The 22,990-nt window shown below is 41.9% G+C and overlaps 1 protein-coding gene across 6 annotated transcripts in view; it reads right to left on the minus strand.

Annotated features, from left to right (window-relative positions):
• The window catches only part of LOC126185043 (coiled-coil domain-containing protein 177-like), a 318,163-nt gene that overhangs the window by 60,698 nt on the left and 234,475 nt on the right, over window positions 1–22,990 (minus strand). For all 6 annotated transcript variants that reach the window (XM_049927793.1, XM_049927791.1, XM_049927792.1 and 3 more), the window contains one exon: window positions 225–416. In XM_049927793.1, the coding sequence (XP_049783750.1) occupies window positions 225–416 (192 nt within the window). The remainder of the gene's footprint in view (window positions 1–224; window positions 417–22,990) is intronic.

The raw sequence follows: 22,990 nt of genomic DNA on the forward strand, positions 1-22,990 counted from the left end.
CAAAATTCTGTATGTATCTACTTAAACTAGCAGCACTGTCTGCCGAGAAGATACAAGATGTATCATCAGCATACATAGTAATTAGATGGTTACTGTCCAGAGTATCTGGACACATATTTCTGTGAACTGAGATATAAACAGTCTAGTAACTGCACTGTGCATGAACTGAATACACAAATAGGAGAAATAGTTGCAAAATGAACCAATCACATTTAGTAGAATACCTTTCTTTCTTCAGCAATTTTCTTTCGCATGGCTGCCCTCTCCTCTTTTTCCATAATGCTCCTCTCCAGCCGTAATTGTGATTTGCGAAGACTGAGCTTTGTTTCTTCCAATTTTCTAGCATTTTCAGCACTTTCAATGCGCCGTTTTTCAGCCAATAACTCTTTCTGGAACTGAGCTTGCTCATTTGTATACTGAAACAACAGTAACACCATAAAGAACACCTACAGCAAAAAGCATTACCATGCAGCTAATACTGATGATTTTATATAGAAGAAACAAAAATTATTTCATTCAGCACAAGCTTTATACATTTTTGTGGATTTTCCATCAATATTCTTAGGATTTAAATCACTTTTACACCAATCAAAAAGATATATTTTTAAAATTTACATTTCATACCTCCCAATTTATTCAGGTAACATTTAAAATTCGTTTATTTTTGAGCACACAAACCTGTGTTTTCCCCCTAAAAGATTATTCACATAAAAAATTAAAGCTGTCATAACCCCCAAAGCTTGGTTGGTACTCCATGGTTCTTTGCTAAGCACAGTCCTAATGGAACTGGTAAATCCTTCCCCTCCTCCAATCTGACAAATAGTTATAGGCAAGATCTACACTTCAACACAGTGACTGAAGTATGATGAAACATGAATTTTTTATATTTGTGAAGCATTGCCACATGCAAAGGTCACAGTAACAACAGAAAACAACATAGGAACAATAATGTGAAACAATGTACTGGTATATTCTATAGAACAATCAATGAGGCTATTAAAATTGTTGCTTGTGCAAGAAATCTACCCAAAGCTATACTCCCTTTCTGACAACCTAAGAAAAACCAGTTTCATTCAGTTTTCCTTTAGCCATGAAGCTTCAAAGGAGTTTGTAGTGACATAACAGTTACCAGCAATTACAAACCTTTATTAAGGTTCTGGGTCTTCATTTAAAATACACTTCAAACATCACATACTTCAGACTGTCAAGATGAACTTGGCTGTTTTTGCTTTATAAATACTTTTAAGGCAGCCTATTCTTTTTGTGTATACTCCATCAAGTCCTAGGAAACTATTTTACAGGGAAACTTGTGAACTATCTCTGTGATTGGTCATAAATTTCCCCTGACATTTCATCAATAGGCTGTATTGATGCCACCAGAGAATTGCTCTGGTAGATATGTCACACAAGGAACTGCTGTTTGAATAAAGTACTTACTTGTACTAAACCTTGTGCTGAGATTGGTCTGCTTTTAGTGACATACATAGCACTCAATTTCTTACTCCATGTCCCTTGTTGTTGTGACAGTGCCACGACATTTAACAGTGCTGCCATGACAATACGCGCAAACGGCGATAGAGGCACTCCGCAACTCGGCTGAGCGCGGGAGCTATTCAGGCACAACAAACACAGCTGACGGCTGCTATTCAGTCGTTGTCGACGTCACTTACTCATCGTCTGTGTTCCTCTTCTCCACCTCCATTCCCTCCTTACAATGAGGCCGCTGAAGACTGGGAGGATTATGAGAAGCGTTTGCTGCAACACTTCTTGGCTTTCGGTGTTGTCGACGCTCCTATGTGTAAGTCGTTATTTCTATCTTGGATTTCCTCATGCTGCTATCTCAGTTAGCCCCTCTGTGGGAACCTGCCTCTCTGTCCTTCCAAGAAATGTGTGACTTATTGTCTAACTATTACTGAAAAAACACCCACGTCATTGCCGCCCGCGTGGCGTTCTACCGGTGTCATAAACAGCCCCATCAATCTTACCGGGCTTGGGCGGTGGAACTACACGGTCTGAGTAGGAAATGTCAGTTTGTCACGGACACTCATCATGAGTCTTATGCTGATTCAATGGTTAGGGATGCTATTCTACGGCTTGCTCCTGATAAAGAAGTTCGGCAACGTGCCCTACAACTGCCAAACCCGTCATTGTCGGAAGTTCTAAGCATCGCTCAATCCTTTGAAGTGTCTCATGCTGCTGGTGTGCAAATAGACGCGTGGTGTGATGTAGGCGCTGCACAGTCAACTTTCGACATGGACAATTTGCCTGTTTCACAGGAGAACGAAGATGTGGTGGCGGTTCACTCGCGTAAACAACATCACGTTGGGCCGCAACGCTTGCAGCGAAAACAGCAACCACAGAAGCAGGTTCGTTCCGCACTTCCTTCTTGTCCACGTTGTTTTGTACAGCATGACAGGGCCGCGTGTCCAAAACGTTGGGCGACGTGTAATTCATGTAGGAAAAAAGGCCACATTGCTTCTGTGTGTCAGCCCCCTAAAGTTCCTGTCGACGAGGACGAGGCATTGGACATGGATGTTAACTGTGTGCTTTCTCAAACAAATAAGTTGTTTGATACTGTTCGTGTTCTGGATAACGACATTCGCATGCAAGTGGACACTGGCTCTGCAGTAACTCTCATTAATTCTCGCACGTATTTGGAGTTGGGCTCCCCTCCCTTGTCTCCAGTTACGCAAAATCTGAGAACTTATAATAAACAGAAAATTCCTATCATTGGCCAGTTTGATGCTTCCACTGCCTACAAGTCTGTTGTTAGGCCCCTCACGTTTTATGTGGTGGATCATGCGGGCACTGAAAACCTGTTCGGTTATGATGCTTTCCAGCTGTTTGGGTTCTCCATTGATGATGATGTGCACCTCATATCTGAGGATATTCCGTATCAACAGCTGGATGGATTGTGTTCTGAATTTTTGTCCATGTTCTCTGCTGGTTTTGAAGCCCACATTACTCTTAAACCTACAGCTCGCCCTAAGTTTTTCCGGGCACGCCCTATTCCGGTGGCGTTGTGTGCACCTGTCAAGGCTGAGATAGACAGGTTAACAGCTTCAGGGATTCTCCTTCCTGTTACCTCCAGCGAATGGGCATCACCAATCATGGTGGTTTCTAAACCAAACGGGAGTCTGCGATTGTGTGGTCATTTTAAAGCCACTGTCAACGCTCAGAGCTTCATTGACACTTATCCTCTTCCCCGTCCTGAGGAGTTATTTACCAAGCTCACTGGGGGCCAGTTCTTTTCCAAACTTGACTTATCGGAGGCGTACCATCAGTTGCCGTTGGATGCTTCTTCCAAGGAATTTCTCGTCATCAACAATCCTTGTGGGTTGTATCAGTACCAGCGATTACCATTTGGCATCACTAGTGCGCCGGCCATTTTTCAGCGGTTTTTGGAACAGCTCACGGCTTCCTTTCCCGGCTGCATAAACTATCTGGATGACATTGTTGTCACGAAGGTCTCCACTGAGGAGCACCTTCGCAATTTGCGTTCACTGTTTCGGGTTTTGCATTCGGCTGGGTTGAAGTGCAATCTGGACAAGTCACAGTTCTTCCAACCCTCCATTGTGTATCTTGGTTTCCACTTGTCCCGTGAGGGTATACGTCCTCTACATCAGCACGTTGCAGCCATTAACGCTCTACCCCGGCCGTCTACGGTCAAAGAACTTCAGGCGTTTCTAGGCAAGATTGCTTATTATCACAAATTCATTCCATCCGCAGCGGCGGTAGCTCATCCTCTGCATCAGTTGTTACGCAAAAACGTCCTTTCTATTGGTCCGACGAGTGTGAGCAGGCTTTTGTCTGCCTGAAGGCTCATTTGCAGTCGGCGCCTTGTCTCGCCACATTCCGTCTGGGTCAGCACTTGGTTCTGGTGACTGACACGTCACAGTATGGCCTAGGGGCTGTTCTCGCCCATCGGTATGAGGATGGGTCGGAACGACCCATCGCCTATGCTTCCAAGACCCTCAACGATGCGCAACGGCGTTACTCTCAAATCGAAAAGGAGGTGCTCGCTATCATTTATGCTCTAAAAAAGTTCAGCGTTTTTTTGTATGGTTCTAAGTTTCACCTCATCACTGACCACAAGCCAGTCTCTCTGTTCAGCCCATCGGCGTCGCTTCTGGATAAGGCAGCTCACCGCCTGCAACGTTGGGCCTTATACTTGTCTCGTTTTCACTATGAGATTCACTATCGCCCCATGGCCCAGAACGCCAACGCTGACGCATTGTTGCGATTTACGATGGGCCCCAACCCGGTTTTCGATCGTGATGAACTACTCTGTTTCCACATTGATGAGGAAGAATGTCGTGCGGTCGAGGGTTTTCCACTTACAGGTTCACAGGTTGCATTGGCTACTGCGCGGGACCCGGTCCTGTGTCAGGTGATCGGTTTTGTTCAACGGGGTTGGCCGTACAGGACCAAGGGCCGGGCATCGGATCCCCTTCGCAACTACCATGCCTTGCGCCTTCGTCTGTCTGTTCGTAATGGTGTTGTTCTTCTGGCCACAGATGGCGCATCTCCACGGGTCGTGGTGCCAGCCTCTCTTCGCAAAGATGTTCTCAAACTGTTGCATAAAGGCCATTGGGGTATTTCTTGGACTAAGTCCCTGGCCCACAGGCACGTTTATTGGCCCGGTATTGATTTGGACATCGCCCACATGGTTGCTGCGTGTGGTCAGTGTGCTCAAAAACTGGCTGCACCTCATACAATGCCCTCTCTGTGGCCTGATCCGGTGCAGCCATGGGAACGGGTGCACACTGACTTTGCCGGTCCCTTCCTCGGTACTTATTGGCTACTGTTGATTGACGCCTTCTCGAAGTTTCCGTTTGTTGTTCGATGTCCGTCGCCCACCACTGCGGCGACGACGCTGGCTTTGTCCAATATCTTTGCGCTACAAGGCCTTCCATCCACGATCATCACGGACAATGGCCCTCAGTTCTCTTCGCAGGCCTTCCGTGATTTTTGTACTGGACAAGGGATTCATCATGTTACAGCACCGCCCTTCCATCCACAATCGAATGGGGAGGTCGAGCACCTTGTCCGCACTTTCAAAAGCCAGATGAAAAAATTCCTTAGTGATTTTTCCACAGATGACGGTCTGCTGCAATTTCTGAGTTCTTATCGCTTCACGCCTCTGGGTGATCGCAGCCCTGCTGAGCTCTTGCATGGCCACCAACCGCACACTCTACTGCACCTGTTTCACCCTGTCAGGCCTTGTGCTGTGTCCCCTAGTGCGGGAAAAAACTCGGTGGGCACCGACGTGTGGGTATGAGGGTATGGATCTCGCCCTAAATGGATTCCAGGGGTGGTCAAGGCTCTTCGCGGCCGCCGGCTGTGTGAAATACGTACGGATGATGGCTTGGTTGTTCGCCATTATGACCAGATGCGCCCACGAGTGGTGGCCATGGCGGTGCCACCGCCCCTTCCTTCGCCTCCACCAGCCCGAGAAGCCAGTCCTGTTGCTGCTGCCGATCTACCGTACGTGTTGATCCAGCCGATGTTGCTATCACTTCCGAGTACGCTGGAACCGGTCCCAGTCGCGACACCGCCTTCTCCGGGACCCAGGTCCACGACACCTATGGATGCTGCTATGGAGTTTTCACCCATCATCTCGTCCAGGAGGCACGTTCCACGCACGAGCTTCCGTCCTGGACATTTTCGGCCGTACTCTCGTGTCTCTCTGCGGGATCTTCTCGGGGCCTCACAAGAGGCCATGGATGTCTCCGCACTGTCCATGTCTCCAAGGAAGTGAGTGTTTTTTTTTTTTTTTTTCAAGGGGGCAAAAGTGTTGTGACAGTGCCATGACATTTAACAGTGCAACCACGACAGTACGCGCAAACGGTGATAGAGGCACTCCGCAACTCGGCTGAGCGCGGGAGTGCCACCTAGCTACAAACTGCGCCGGCCACATGTCACGGCACGGCAGTCGAATAAGAGATACTGAGTTGTTATCATGTAACCAGCTATTGTTTCTAAGTGAGTGTGTTTGAATATCCACACAATTATTGGTGATTAAAGGTTATAACACTTGTAGATGTCCCACTTATTGGATGAAAATAACATTCTTAGCATATAGGTAACTAATGGGTTATGCTATCATCCTGAATAATAAAAAGAGATTTCATTGACTGATATTTTTCAAGGCAGCTAATTGTGCTGTGCTCCTGCACTCAAAAATTTGTACTAAACTCTCTTTCCTTCATCTATACTGATCATCACTTCAGTTACATGTGTGATATGAAATTCCCTTGAAATGTGGCATAATTATATAGTATCTTTCCTCAAAGTATGATCATAAGTTGATCATAGGTGACACAAAGTGTCCCACATGAAACCCACACCAGGACTGACTTCTTAGCACATTAAATTTCAGTATTAGATTTTTGACAATCTTCATATCAACTTCAGCTGCTTCTGACTAGACAACACACCTATAATTGTTTCACAAAAGTTTTACTTTTAAGGTAATTAAAAGCAAAATTAATAAAGGAAATTTCTAAGATGATTTATCCTTTTGCTCTATTTTGTTGTTCCTTCTGCTGTTCAAACTGCAAGCTAATTCCACCATCTTACTACTAGCGCCAACAGCTCTTATGATGAGGAAAAGTAGCCCTTACTCCACTACAGTCTGCTACTGTACCATTTGTTGCAACTGATGATGCCTGTGCATGACTACCTGTGGGAATGGCCACTTTCTGCCCATAAAATATTTTAATACTAATGAGGGCATGACCCTTGTTAATGAATAGGAGAACTTCACCTCACAGAAAATGCTGGAAACCATGTTTTTTATGCACCAGTCGGTTGCTGCCACATGTCTATGCATGTGTATCTACTGATGGATTCTGAGTGAAGTGGCATCAGAACTTCTGAATCCTCAGTTTTTCATTTCTTATTGTGGTGCCTGGTTCATCTTGTTAGGGTATTGAACTCACAGAATGTGCACCATTATGTACCAGAAAATCCTCGTCAGTACTTTGAAGAGCCATTGCACAATCTCAAGGTCAGTGTTTGGTGCAACATGTCTGTGCCCATGTCACAATATGATCTTTTTTTACCAAACTGTTAATGCTAATTGGTATGTTGAGAAAATGTTTTATCCCCATGTCAAACAACTCACAGAAGTTGAATGACTTTATGGATGTTTTCAGCAGAATGGAGCAAGAGTGCTGCCTCAACAACCTTGTCATAAGGTCAAAAGTTGTTCAATGAGGACAGGACAATCAGCAGAGGCAGTGCAATCTCCTACCCACCTCAACTACTTTACCTCTCTCCCTGTGATTTTTACCTGTGAGGCAAAACAGCCAGGTGTACTCAAATAACACTGATCAACAAAAAAATTTTCAGTAATGGAAATGGACATGTTTCTTATGCATTTTGACCCTGACCGCCCCCCCCCCCCCTTACACACACACACACACACACACACACACACACACACACACACACACACACACACACACACGGAGCATGAATATGTTATTTGTTTATGTAGCACCCTCAGTTTTAAAAATACTTAATTACACAAGACTGATTATAAAAATCAGATAGGTAAATTTCTTAAGAAAGACAACCTATTATTGCCATGCTCTTGATGCGACTACCAGAAACTTTTCTTATAATTAATCTTTTACAACATATCAACAGTGCATGTGACTCACTGTCTGTTGCTGCTGAAGACCATGTTCTTATGAGTCATGAGGACATCCTTCCTTTGTTTGGCTGTGCATTCACAAGTGTAAATAGTGCAATATAAATATACCTTGTGCTGAGTGTTTTGTTTTGTTTTAGTGGTGCATTTTCTGTCCATATTTGTACAGTGTCATGTGTATCTTTAAATCACCCAAATAATGTTTGTTACATCTGTGGGTGGTACACTATTCAATCAGGCAGATGACATGTGACACCCATAGAGAAGAAATTCTACGATCTTCATTTTGGGTGCAATTTAGGTGATCAGGAGCAAAAATTGGTACCACATATTGTTTGTGTGAACTGTTCACCTTGTGTTAAAGGTTGGGTGAATAAAAAGGTAAAGTTGCAATGCCTTTTGCTATTCAGATGATCTGGAGGGAAACTACCAATCATGTAGATGACTGCTATTTCTGCATGGTTAAAATAACAGAGTGAAGGGCAAGGATAGAAAGACTATCAAGTATCCCTTTCTCAAGTTAGCTATTCAACCCATACCACATGGGTCTTCCTTACCTGACCCTGTTCTTCCAGACATGTGGTCATTGGAAGTTGAAACCAAGGTTGAATCTAGTACAGATGTGGAGAATGCAACCTATGATTTCAATTATGAAGAAACGATGCCACATTTCCTGACACAAAATGATCTGAATAACTCATTAGGAATCTGAATCTTTCTTAGGCAAAAAGGTGAACTTTTGGGTTTGCGTCTGAAACAGTGCAATTTGCTAGACGAGGATGCTAGGGTTTGTTTCTTCTGACATCATCAGGCTGCCTTTACATCATCCTTTAACATGGAAGACTCACTCTGTTACTGCAGTGATCTGAATGGTCTGTTTAATACACTCCTGGAAATGGAAGAAAGAACACATTGACACCGGTGTGTCAGACCCACCATACTTGCTCCGGACACTGCGAGAGGGCTGTACAAGCAATGATCACACGCACGGCACAGCGGACACACCAGGAACCGCGGTGTTGGCCGTCGAATGGCGCTAGCTGCGCAGCATTTGTGCACCGCCGCCGTCAGTGTCAGCCAGTTTGCCGTGGCATACGGAGCTCCATCGCAGTCTTTAACACTGGTAGCATGCCGCGACAGCGTGGACGTGAACCGTATGTGCAGTTGACGGACTTTGAGCGAGGGCGTATAGTGGGCATGCGGGAGGCCGGGTGGACGTACCGCCGAATTGCTCAACACGTGGGGCATGAGGTCTGCACAGTACATCGATGTTGTCGTCAGTGGTCGGCGGAAGGTGCACGTGCCCGTCGACCTGGGACCGGACCGCAGCGACGCACGGATGCACGCCAAGACCGTAGGATCCTACGCAGTGCCGTAGGGGACCGCACCGCCACTTCCCAGCAAATTAGGGATACTGTTGCTCCTGGGGTATCGGCGAGGACGATTCGTAACCATCTCCATGAAGCTGGGCTACGGTCCCGCACACCGTTAGGCCGTCTTCCGCTCACGCCCCAACATCGTGCAGCCCGCCTCCAGTGGTGTCGCGACAGGCGTGAATGGAGGGACGAATGGAGACGTGTCGTCTTCAGCGATGAGAGTCGCTTCTGCCTTGGTGCCAACGATGGTCGTATGCGTGTTTGGCGCCGTGCAGGTGAGCGCCACAATCAGGACTGCATACGACCGAGGCACACAGGGCCAACACCCGGCATCATGGTGTGGGGAGCGATCTCCTACACTGGCCGTACACCACTGGTGATCGTCGAGGGAACACTGAATAGTGCACGCTACATCCAAACCGTCATCGAACCCATCGTTCTACCATTCCTAGACCGGCAAGGGAACTTGCTGTTCCAACAGGACAATGCACGTCCGCATGTATCCCGTGCCACCCAACGTGCTCTAGAAGGTGTAAGTCAACTACCCTGGCCAGCAAGATCTCCGGATCTGTCCCCCATTGAGCATGTTTGGGACTGGATGAAGCGTCGTCTCACGCGGTCTGCACGTCCAGCACGAACGCTGGTCCAACTGAGGCGCCAGGTGGAAATGGCATGGCAAGCCGTTCCACAGGACTACATCCAGCATCTCTACGATCGTCTCCATGGGAGAATAGCAGCCTGCATTGCTGCGAAAGGTGGATATGCACTGTACTAGTGCCGACATTGTGCATGCTCTGTTGCCTGTGTCTATGTGCCTGTGGTTCTGTCAGTGTGATCATGTGATGTATGTGATGTATCTGACCCCAGGAATGTGTCAATAAAGTTTCCCCTTCCTGGGACAATGAATTCACGGTGTTCTTATTTCAATTTCCAGGAGTGTACTATGGGAATGAAACATGTATGAGCAGAATGGTGACCATTTGTTGATGGCTCCAAAACTAGCATCAAAGTGATGTTCCTTCACAACAGCAACATACATCCTCCTGTTCCCATAGCTTATACCACTATTTTGAAGGAAACATACAGCAATATGGAAGTTTTGTTGAATAAAATTCAATGTAACAGCCACAAGTGGCAAATCCACATTGACTTCAAAGTAATTGGGATACTTGCAGGATTACAGTCTGGGTATACAAATAATTGCTGTTTTCTTTGTGAATGAGATAGCTGTGATTGGAAGAGTCATTATGACAGACAGATATGGTCTGCCCATACACAAATAGAACATGGTTGGAAGAATGTAGAAAATGTTCTGTTGGTGAATTTGTCACCACCACTTCACATAAAACTTGGACTTATGAAGTCATTTGTTGTTGCAGTCGACAAAGGTGGACGTGGTTTTATGTGCTTATGTCAGAAATTCCCTGCATTGTGTGAAGCCAAAGTGAAAGCACAGCGTTTGTTGGCCCTCAAATTAGACAACTTATTCATGATCTTGATTTTATCACAGCTTTTAGCCATCTGGACTGCTGGAATTCTTTCAAAAAACTGTTCTGATTTCTTTGGAAACAAGAGAGCAGACAATAGTGACATGTTAGTCAATGAGCCACTACAGTCTTGCTGCAATCTTAGTTGCAACATGTCATTAAAACTGCACATTCTTCACACTTGGACTCTTTTCCTGCTGGTGCTCTTGGACAAGTCTCTGATGAACGTGGGAAAAGATTTCATAAGACCTTATATACATTGGAGCAACACTATCAGGGGCAATGTGCAACAAATATGATGACTGACTACTGTTGGGTACTACTGCTGGATAGTAGTGACATACATAAGAGGCACAACAAACATTCAAAAATAATTTAGGAATGTAAACATATTTCATTAGCATTTCATGCTCTCTGTGTTGATAAATTATGCAAGTTTCACAGTTTGATAAATCGAGCACAGAGCTGCACCGATGTCAACAGTGGCCATTTCCAGCATTTTCTGTGACGTTTGTCAACAAGAGACAATCTTGCATCAGTATCACTGTAAATATTTTCTGGGCCAGTTTCATTTTGCCCACTCTGTGTTATGCAAACACAGCGACATCTTTGTGTACAGAAAATCAAATTATGTACAGATAATGCCAAAAGGTATCAAAAAATTACATATAATTTTTCAAGCAAACCAGTATGTACAGAAGTATTGCTACTTTTCTGTAGATCACAACTAAAAAGTCGAAAGAATGTAATACTAACCAATTCACATGTCAAATAATCACATTATTATAATTTCATGGAGCTACTTCATCTAAACAATGCTGCTAATAACAAAATGCACAAAGCATTTCAGTAGTGAACTGAGCAAAAGAGAGGAACAATTTTGGAAATGCCATATTTCATTTGTCCTCAGGTAGAGGCTCTTCTTGCCAAATATCACTGAGTAATAATGACATACTTTTTCTTGTACACATCTGTCATGTGCCATCAACATAAACTAGGAAATATCCATCGTGAAGGCTTGTTCCAATATCTGTGCATAGTCACCCATTCCAGACAGACAGTGTGCAAAAGTTGTGATTATAAACAAAAAACTTTGATGTTAATTATTGTCTAAACTGGTGACCAAACAAAAAAATGGAAGATGTATTTCCATTCTCAGATTACCTGAACTTTCTGCAGAAAACATTTCTGTACACTCTGAAAAATTATCGTGTATGAGGTGAGCGTTTCTAGAACAAATCTCTTCCCTAGCAGCAGAGTGTGGACTGGTTTGAAACTCTCTGGCAGATTAAAACTGTGTGCTGGACTGGAACTCAAACCAAGAACCTTATCTTTTGTGGACATTGCTCTTACTAGTGAAAGTTTTGAAAATAGAAGAGATTTACTGGTGGACTAAAAGCTGTGAGAGCATGGGACATGGATAGCTCAGTTGGTAAGAGCATTGCCCAAGAAAGGCAAGGTTCCCATCCAGTACACAATTTTAGTCTGTCAGGAAGTTTCAATCATTGTGCTGTTTTATTCATAAATGTCTGCCTTGGCCATGTACACCCCACAATTCATAATGACTGGTTTTCGCTTACAGTCATCATTAGATATGTTACCAGCAGAAAAAAGCACTAAAATGACAAAAATAAGATCAGTCGGCTGAGGGATAAACGTCCGTAAAATCTAAGAATACATAAAAAATGTGGCTATCGATCATATATAACATTAAAAGTGTCCTGATACAAGCATCATCATGTAACAGTCTGTACACATAGGTACATAGCAAGTACTGGTGACAGCCTGTGGCTGTCCAGTACTTATATGAATATAACTATAGTCAGTAGAGGGCTCTAGTGCTGGGGTACATAAATGATCAGCATCATGAACTCATTAGCTAAATTTTTGCATAGTCACAACTAAAACAATTTCATATGGCAAAATGTGTGCCTGAGAATGAAACTTAAAACAAAATTCAATGTGTAGAAATAACATCCATACTTAAAATCTGAATAAAATTTTTAAAATGTAACAACGAGTCTATTAATTGTTTTTGGCATAACAATGTAAATAACACAATGATGCATGAAAGTCAGAATAAAAGATGTAAAAAGTAATATATGATTGGTTAATAAAAAACCCTTTCAGCATGACAAAGCAAATTAAGCATGATCTCCTGTAAAAATATAGTTAAAGAAATGAATATTTAATTAAAAGCCTTGACAGTCAATAGTACATTCAGAGCAGCCTCCAGCTGGATCCATCTTGTAGCCTCTCTGTAGGTAATGAGTTTGTTTGCGTTGCCATCCTCCACAGCAAGCAGAGAAATATTTGTTTTTTAAATAAAAGCACCTTTTCTTGTTGCACTGTATTTTATTTTCCCAGACACATTTCGTCTTTTTTTTCACTTTAAGGCATAATCAGTGGGATCTATAATGATGCACATTTGTTTTGATATGTATTATTTATAGATTATAAAACAGTTCACTTCTTGCTTTTTATGCAAATAAGTGATTACTTACAGTTCTTCCTGTTTTCAGTCGGCAGCAGTGTTATCCCTCATCTGGTCACATAGAGGTTGCATTACCGCTCTATTTACGAAACATAAGCATGTTTTTGTGTTTTGAACATTTTTCTTCCCACTTTTCATTTTGTTTGTCTTTGTTGTTGTGACGCACTACCAGTCTTCTGTCACTAATATAGACATAACACCAATATAGACATAATTACTTTGAGTTCATTGTGTATCTCATCCTGTTTGGTTTGTTTACCTACACATACATGTCGCCAACGTAACGCGCGCGCGTGTGTGTGTGTGTGTGTGTGAGAGAGAGAGAGAGAGAGAGAGAGAGAGAGAGAGAGAGAGAGAATACATGCATGGATTTTTTTCCATTTGAGTTTTGGTTTAAAATTTAGTGGAGAGATTCACAGACAAGTGTGTGGAAAGGGGGTTAGGTGGTATTATTATTATTATTATTATTATTATTATTATTATTATAGTACTCTGTTGTGTTATTCTATTATTTTATCTATTAGTGTAAACAATGAGTTGTTTGGTATATGTACTTCATCATTCAACATGGTTTTCTTTTCTGCTTTGGTTTTCTGTATGTGGTAGTTTTCTTGCAGGGTGCAGAGGTGTTTTTTTTGTTGTTGATCCTAATTATTTTCATGTCTCCTTCTCTAGTAGTTGGATTAGATTATGTTCTCTTATGTGTTCAGCAAATGTGGAGTGGTTTGTCCCACATTTCCAGTCTCTCGAGTGTTCTTTGTATCCAACATCAAATGTTCTCCCCGTTTGTCCTATGTAACTGCCATCACAAGTGTTACACTAGTTTCTGGGTGTATTTTTGGATTGTCTGTTGTGTATTCTATGTTTACTCCCTGTCTTTTGAAAATGTTGGTGATTTTATGTGTGAGTTTGGGTTTGTATGTCATTGTGTGCCATATTGGGTTTTCTCTTATGTTTTCCTAATTATTTAGTGTAGTAGTTATGGTACTGAGTGATTGTGATTGTGTTTGGTTCTGTTATAATGTTTTCAATGGTTCTGTACTTTCTACTTTTAATTTTCTTTTAATTTTGTTGTTCAGGTTTGTGACTATGTTACTATCATACCCATTGTTTTGAGCTATCTGCCTCTCAGTCTAAATGATTTTTTAGTGGAATGCAGTAAGATGAAGAAGCCCATAAGGTAAGGAGTGTAAAACATATTATAGTTTCTCACCAAAAGGTTCAGTCTGAATGGAATAACAATTTTGATATTAAAATTTTCCACCTGAACATTCAAGGAATAAAAAATAAAGAATTTTTTGTGAATACTTTTGGCATAGATAATAAATTTCATACTTTCTGTTTGAGTGAATATTGGTGTACTGATGGTGGACTTACAGTTGTGATACTTGATAACTATAATACAGCAAATATGAGGTTCATTCAAATGAAAACTGGTCTGTGCATCTACGCCTTACACTTAAGGTGGTGCCACGTAACTGCGAGTATGGTGGCACCATCTGTTGGTAGAGAAACTGTTGTGTGTACACTGTTTGATGTTGCATAGTGCCAGTGTGTTTTCACGCTGAAGAGAAGGTGGTCACACAAGTTATTGTCCACTACCGAACATGCAGGCAAGTAAGCAGGAACAATGAGAAGTGATTCGATTTTTGGCGGCAGAGGGAGTTAGAGGCCATAAAATGTATTGACAGATGAAGGATGTGAATGGTGAGTACAGTCCAAGTCATTCAAGCATTGTGGAATGACACAAACGATTCCTCGAGGGGCGCAAGTCACTGAAAGACTATGCTTGTCCGGGCAGGCTCATTGTTTCATCACACAGGAAATTTTTGCGGAAGAGAATGCTTTAGTCTTGGACAACTGCAGAATCACTGTGGACGACATCCATCAGTTAGTGGATATCAGCGTGGACCTCCACCCCCGTCCACGCCTGGATCCGACAGCAGCCTACTAGCTTCTTTAAGAATGGATGAAATCGACTGGCTAGTGTCACAATGGGATAAACGGGCCAACTGTTTTGGTGACTATTTTTGAGTACGTGTACTGTGTATAACTACATTTTTGAGTTAGTAAAATTGTTACCATTACTTTACACTACTAACCAGGTTTCATTTGAATGCCCCTTATAGTTACTGTAGTAAAGTGCATAGAAGAGATTCTGTAGCAATCTATATTAACCAGTCACTCAGTTGCTCCTTTAATAGGTTGGATCTAGAGTATTTGCCTGATGAACAAAGTTTTGAAGCTGCTGATATAGTCACTGATAGTTTTAAATTAATAATATTATCCTTGTACAGATCACCTAAGGTCACCAGAGTATTTCTAGAAAAACTGGACATGCTGTTACATATATTTTGAGAGTCAAAATGGTTGCATTATGACTTTGTAATAAATGGAGATCTGAATTCAGATTTTGATGTAATGACACACAAATGTAGTGCTATTGAGCTGAAAAATCTTCTAAGACAGTGCAGTTTACACTTTATCAATAATATACCCACAAGAGATGAAGCATATCTTGACAACATGTTTGGCAATTTTGAAGATACAGAAGAATCATGTGATGTGACAGAATTTCCATTCTCAGATCATGATTCTGTATCCTTAAATCGTAAAATTAGGTTCTCTGCTGACAAGAGTAATATTGCAAGGCCTGTCCCAAAAGTTGTAATCATGGGCCATGTCACAAATGATAAAGCTGTCTGGTTTCGTAAGTCCCTTGCAGACAGAGACTGATTTGGCCAGTGTTATGGTGACACACATTATACTTTGTGTAATGATTTGTCAGCAAAGCTAACATTTGAAAGGCTCTTTGACACAATTTAATGACAGCATTCCCATAAAGAAGTGCAGAATAATTAACAAAGGCTTCAAAAGCAAGGCCACACATAAACAAAATCCATGGTATAGTGATGAATTAACAAATCTGAAAAAGCAAGTTATGCTGTTGCACAATGTATATATAAGTCTGAAGACTGACCATGCCAGATCAGACTATCTTAAATATAGGAATGATTACAAAAATGCCATTGTGGAAGCAAAAAAGCACACAATTGCAGCAATATTGAGTATTCCACTAACAAGTGCAAAGCCACATGGAATCTAATAAATAGTACTGCTAAAAATGAAAGAAACAATAAAATTAATATATGTCCCCAAAAATTCTATGATTATTTTATTAAATCAGTTGAGGAAGTAGGAAATTCTGTTATCAAACCTGATATTAGTTCATCAGAGAACCTTTCAAAAAATGTTTGTAAACCACCAGCTGATACATGCATGTCTACCTTCTCCGAGGTCCTCCTATTCTCGCCCTAAGAATAGTAAAACAGCTGAAACCATCAGACAATGTAGATATATATGGCATATCTTCTGACATACTAAATAAAGTAATAGATTGTACTGTGTATTCCTTAACATATTGTATAAACAAGTGCATAGCTGAGGGATATTTTCCTAATGAGTTAGAAGCCAATTTCTTAAGTCCTGGCTATTTCTAAAGGACTGTAATGTGTAATTTACCAACAATTATATGTTTACTTTGAAAATCTAGGAATAATTAGTGAATCACAGTATGGTTTTAGGAAACATTTGTCAACAGTTGATGCTATAGACTTTGTAGTCAAATGCACACATCAAGAGTTTGAGGATAAAGACTTTCCTCAAGCCACTTTTTGCAATCTAAGTAAGGTTTTTGACTGTGTAGAGCACACACCACTTCTGGAAAAAATTGAATTACAAGGCACTGAAGGTAACAGCCTTAAATTATTATACTGAAGCACCAAAGAAACTGGTATAGGCATGTGTATTCAAATACAGAGATATGTAAACAGACAGAAAATAGTGCTGCGGTCAGCAAAACCCATATGAGACAACAAGTGTCTGGCACAGTTGTTAGATCGGTTACTACTGCTACAATGACAGGTTATCAAGATTTAAGTGGATTTGAACATGGTGTTATAGTCAGTGCATGTGCGATGGGACACAGCATCTCCGAAGTGGCGATGAAGTGGGGATTTTCCTGTACAACCATTTCGCAAGTGTATCATGGGTATCACGAATCCAGTTGAATCAAACCTCTGACATCACTGTGGCTGGAAAAAGATCCTGCAAGAATAAGACCAATGACGACTGAATAGAATCATTCAACACGACAGACGTGCAACCCTACCACAAATTGCTGCAGATTTCAATGCTGGGTCATCAGCAAGTGTCAGTGTGTGAACCATTAAACGAAGCATCATCAAGATGGGCTTTAGGAGCTGAAGGCCCACTCGTATACCCTTGATGACTGCATGACACAAAACTTTACACCTTGCATGGGTCTGTCAACACTAACATTGGACTGCTGATGACTGGAAACATGTTGCCTGGTCAGAGGAGTCTCATTTCAAATTGTATCAAGCAGATGGAGACAACCTCATGAATCTACGGAAACTCCCCAGAAACAAACATTATTGAGCATATCTGGGATGCCTTGCAGCATGCTGTTCAGAAGAGATCTCCATCCTCTCATACTCTTACAGATTTATGGACAGCCCTGCAGGATTCATGCTGTCATTACCCTCCAGCACTACTTCAGACATTGGTTGAGTATGTGCCATGTTGTGTTGTGGCACTTCTGTGTGCTTATGGGGTCCTACATGTTATTAGGCAGGTGTACCAGTTTCTTTGGCTATTCAGTGTAAAATTGCATCTACAGAACTATAGACAAATTGTCTGTGTTGGAAGGAAATGTCCAAAATAGAACAAGTTAAGGTAGGTGTTCCCCAAGGATCTTTATTGGGCCCTTTATTGTTCCTAATAATGATCAATGATCTACCATCATTTATAAAGTCTAGTACAGTTCTATATGCAGATAATACACTCTTTCTTCATTGTAGTAATGATCTCGGTAGCCTTCAAAGTTGTGTTCCAAACACAATGCACCAAGCTTCCAACTGGTTTAAAGCAAATGGCTTTTTATTGAATGACAACAAAACACAGCACATGGTTTTTAGTCTGAAAGGCAAGTTTCTGTCAGATGATCCTAGTTATGATACATTTTTAGTGGCATATTTAGATGATAAGTTATCTTGGGGTCGACATGTGCAATATATTAGTGGTAAGCTTTCACGAGTAATTTGTATTTTAAGGTGTCTTATGGATTGTGTACCCAAAAAGTATCTTAGGACATCCCATTTTCCTTTCTTCCAAAGCATACTGACATATGGTATTATTTTATGGGGAAACTCTAGTTGTGAGCATGACATCTTAATACTGCATAAAAAACCTATTAGGGTAATTACTGGTTCTTCGTATAAGCCACACTGTAAACCATTGTTTTGTGAACAAAAGATAATGACAGTAATAAATTTTTACACATAATATGTTTTAGTTTGCACAAAAAAGTTGTGCTTGGGTAGCTCAGCTGATAGAGCATGTAACTTTTAATAAAACAATTATTGTTTCTTTAAACATATTTTACCAGAAGTCATCTTTTATTTGCTTTATCATGTTGAAAAGTTTTCTGTTAATATATTCCATATTAATTTTTATATATTTTATTATGACTTTCACACAACATTGTGTTATTTACATCATTATGCTAAGAGGTTTCTGATAACACACACTACTACCTTTTGCGCATATTATCTGGACTTTAAGTATGGATTTTATTTCTAAACATTGAATTCCCCTTTATGTTTTCTTCTCAGACACAAATCTTGATATATGAAATTATATCAGTTAACGGCTTTTAAGCTATTGGATTTATGATGCTGATCACATAATTCACCTCAGTCCTAGTGCTCTCCCCTGGCTGTAGTTATCTAAAACGCAAATTTTCTTTTGTTCAAAATCTTAAATCTCCAAAAGTTCTTATAGGTTTATAGTACACATCAGCAGGCTGAGAAAAGTAAGGCCAAGACAGTTCATTGCAGTCATTAATCTGCGGCTTTTGTTTACCCACATTCCCTGGTGCTGGCAGATGTATTACTTGACTCTAACCTGGTGTCCCCACTGGAAGTATACTTAATTATATTGATTGATTCATGAATATGTCTAGTGAGACTACAAGATCACACATTCATTCTGAGCTTATCACTGTACGTGTCTTTGGAACATACGCAAAACAAGTAAAAAATAAAATGTAAAGTATACACCAGAACAATGTAACTCATTTGGTGAAGACACACCTGAAGATAACACCAATGGGTCTTGAATAACTGTAATTGGTATCTGGGAAGTTGGGAAGATAGGAGATGAGGTACTGGAGGAAGTAAAGCTGCTGTGAGGACAGGTTCTGAGTTGTGCTTGGGTAGCTCAGCTGATGGAGCACGTGCCAGCAATAGGCAAATATCCTGAGTTCAAGTCTCGGCCCAGCACACAGTTCTAATCTGCCAGGAAGTTTGTAATTGATATGTTTATCAGGCAGACTTCAGAATTATATGGTAATTAAGAAGACTGCCAACGTACACCCTCTGCTGTTGACATGTGGGCATGTATTTTGTAACAATGTGTTGAAGCCTCTTCTAGTACAAGTGGAAATGGCTAGAGTGTGGGAAGGGGTTGTGATCCATGCAGATGATCTACAAGCTGTAGCTGCAGACCCCAGAGCTACAATGGAGGCCAGATTATGTGGTGTCTTCTGCACATCCAGTCACAAGGTGTACAGAATAAATTGAGCATAGCTACACATATGACTACATATACACTCTTGGAAACTTATCCATCCTAAAATTCAACCTGGAGGGGGGGGGGGGGGGGGGAGGGGGGGATAGATGAAGCTACATTGACAGATTATTAGGTATACATCTAGACAAAAACGTGCATTTGCCACAGCACACATAAAAGTGACACACAAAGCAATACACATGCATGTTACTCAGATTATAAATTGGCCTCAATGCTATGGAGGCCTATCATGGTGATATCTTTATCTTCATCACTGGCTTTACAACTTTCTTATGAATAGTACAGGGTGACCTTTTGGTGAATATGATACGGGGTGCTCATCTGGGTGACTGGAGCTCCCGAGTGTGACTCCAGTAGAGGCTCTTCTGGGATTTTGAAAATTCACACCAAAGGTATCTCAGATATCTTGAAGTATCACCCTGGTTGTGAACATCCAATTTAGAAACAATAAGAACATTCACACCAAACAGAATAAGGAAAGAAGGAGTGGAAAATTGTGGTAAATGGAATAAAAACTTCAAGACTCAAACTTTCTTCTCAAAGTTAGAGAGTACCTTAGCAAAAAGCATATTATCCACTTTCACACCATTTGTCATTTTGCAGCAGACTACAGGTCTTGTACACACCTACATCATATAAACACAACATAAAGTGATATGTATGAGTGCAGGGGTAGGGCAATCACAAAGAAAACTGCGTTCAGCTACCATAGATAGGTGATCATCGCACAGAATATTTCTCTGAACTGTAATTTGCACCACGCTGTCAGAGACATGGAGCTCTATAAAGTTGGAATATTCTATATATACTTTTGAGTGACTATGACAGAAAGCATAACTTAATGAGATGCTTAGTGTTGTGTTCAGTGCTGCACAGAAAGTGATGATCTTGAGTGAGTTAAACATAAAAATACTTGGGTAAGTGTGAGAATTAAATGTGATGAAACCTGTACTATGTTCACCTACAACTTCTTCACTGCTGAAGAACTGATGAATTATTTTGTCCCAATGTCATCCTCCTGTAGCGTCACTGGCACCATATCCATCACCAGAATATGGGACCCCAGTCAGGGCTGCCTAAAGAGCTCCTGGATGTATCATAGATAGCTATCATAGAGCATCAACAGGGCAGATAATTTTATCTGACTATATCTGATAAGCTATTACACACGGTCCAGTCACATTAATATGACTACTGCTTATGTTCAACATCAACTTGCAAAAACCACTCACAGATGGCCAATGGCAGGGATGCAGATGTGGAAAACAGTGCAGTAGTGGTCATAATGTGGAAACAGAGTGATTTCCAAAAGGGCATGATCATTGGCTTTTGGGCCAAGGGTGTACGTATTTCTGAAATGGCTCAATTTGCTAACTGTTCAACTGCCGCTGTGGTTAAAGTATACCGTGCATTGCAAAATGGCACTATCCAAACCAGCGCTGTGGTGCACCTTAGGCCACAGATGACAGGTGTGAATGATGGCTGCAGAGACAATGGGCAAATAGAAGTGCAATTGTTGAGCAAGTGACGACGCAGATGAACCGAGGAGCTACCAACATTGTCTCCTCAATGACTATTCAGTGAATATTGCTGCGTACCACCCTCCACAGAAGGTGTCTGGTTCATGCACTCATGCTGACTGCTGTTCATCAGCAATGAAGGTTGTAATTTGCATGCCAATAACGCAACTGGACATCCACTGAGTGGCAACAGGTGGCGTTTTCAGATGAAACACTTTTTATGCTCCACTGGACAGACGGCTGTTGACATGTACAGCATGAAATGTTTGAAAGCAAACACCCTGCAACAATCAAGGCACGTTATGGTCAGGGGAATGTTTTCATGGAATTCCCTGAATGATCTTGTCATTCTGGGAGACACAATGGATCAACATGAGTTTGCATATATCTTTAGGGACTATGTATACCTCTACATGTTGTTTGTTTTTCCTCAGCACAATGGCATCTACCAGCAGGACAATGCAATGTGTTGCACAGCTCCTAGTGTATATGTGTGGGACGAAGAGCACCTGGATGAGTTTACCGTACTCCCCTGGCCACCAAACTCATTCGAGAATCTGTGGGACCCCATCAACTGGGCTGTTCGTGCTGTGAATCCTCAACCAAGGAACCTAGCACAGCTGACTGTGGCACTAGAGCTGACATGGCTCCATATCCCTGTTGGTACCTTCCAGAATGTCACTGATTCTCTTCCTGCATATCTCGCAGTGGCTCGGACTGCAAAAGTTGGTTGTCCGGGCTTTTGACAGGTGGTCATATTAATGTGACTGGACAGTGTAAATATTGACTTTTAGTCCAGAAGTTCGGTAATGCTATAATGAAAAATATATTACACATTCATTGGAAAATCTGGGATTAAATAACAACAATATGAAATAGGATAGATTTCTACTCACTACATAGAGGAGGTAAGTGTCAGACAGGCACATTGAAAGTAGACTGTTAGATAATATTAACAGCTATTGGTAGGGGGAAGGGGGGTGAGAGTTGGATGGAGGGAGGGAGGCAGGGGGGAGGGAGGGAGAGGAGAGAAGCAGAGAAGGGGGAGGACTATGTAGGTGCACTGAGGGAGGTGGGGTACAGAAGGCATGCATGAGGCTGGAATGGGTGCTAGGATGGGAATAGAGACTGGTGTCCATGACCTTACTGCCACTGAATCCTACCTTTCACTGTGCCCAACTGACTCCAAACCTACAATCTAATTTCAGATCACCACAATCAATGATATCCTCACCCAACATTACTTCTCCTTTTATGGCATCACCTATAAATAAATCTGTGGTACAGCCATGGGCACCTGCATGGCATCACCTTATGCCTCCATCCATATGTAACCTACAAACCACCAACAATATATCCATTTTGACAACTGTCACCCATTCCACACCACGAAATCCCTTCCATAAGTGTAGCCACATGCAGTCATTGCATCAGCAGTGATGAGTAGCCCCTTTCCAAATATACTGAGGGTCTTGCTGAGGCCTTCACAGTCCAAAATTACCCTCCTCATCTTGTCCAGCAACAGATCTCTAATGCCTTGTTTCCCCAGTCACCAGTCATGTACCATACTCTACATATCCACTGACCGACTGGAAAGCATCACCCCACTCATGACTTGTTACCACCCAGCAACTGAATCATGTTCTCCACCAGAGTTTTGACTACCTCTCACCACACTCTAAAATGAGAAATATCCTCCCCACCTCTCTCAACCCCTTGCTCCCATGGTTCATATCTCTGCAATGGACCTATATGCAAAACCTACCCCATACATATTC

This window comes from Schistocerca cancellata, chromosome 4, assembly GCF_023864275.1.
Source record: "Schistocerca cancellata isolate TAMUIC-IGC-003103 chromosome 4, iqSchCanc2.1, whole genome shotgun sequence".
Taxonomy (NCBI): Eukaryota; Metazoa; Arthropoda; class Insecta; order Orthoptera; family Acrididae; genus Schistocerca; species Schistocerca cancellata.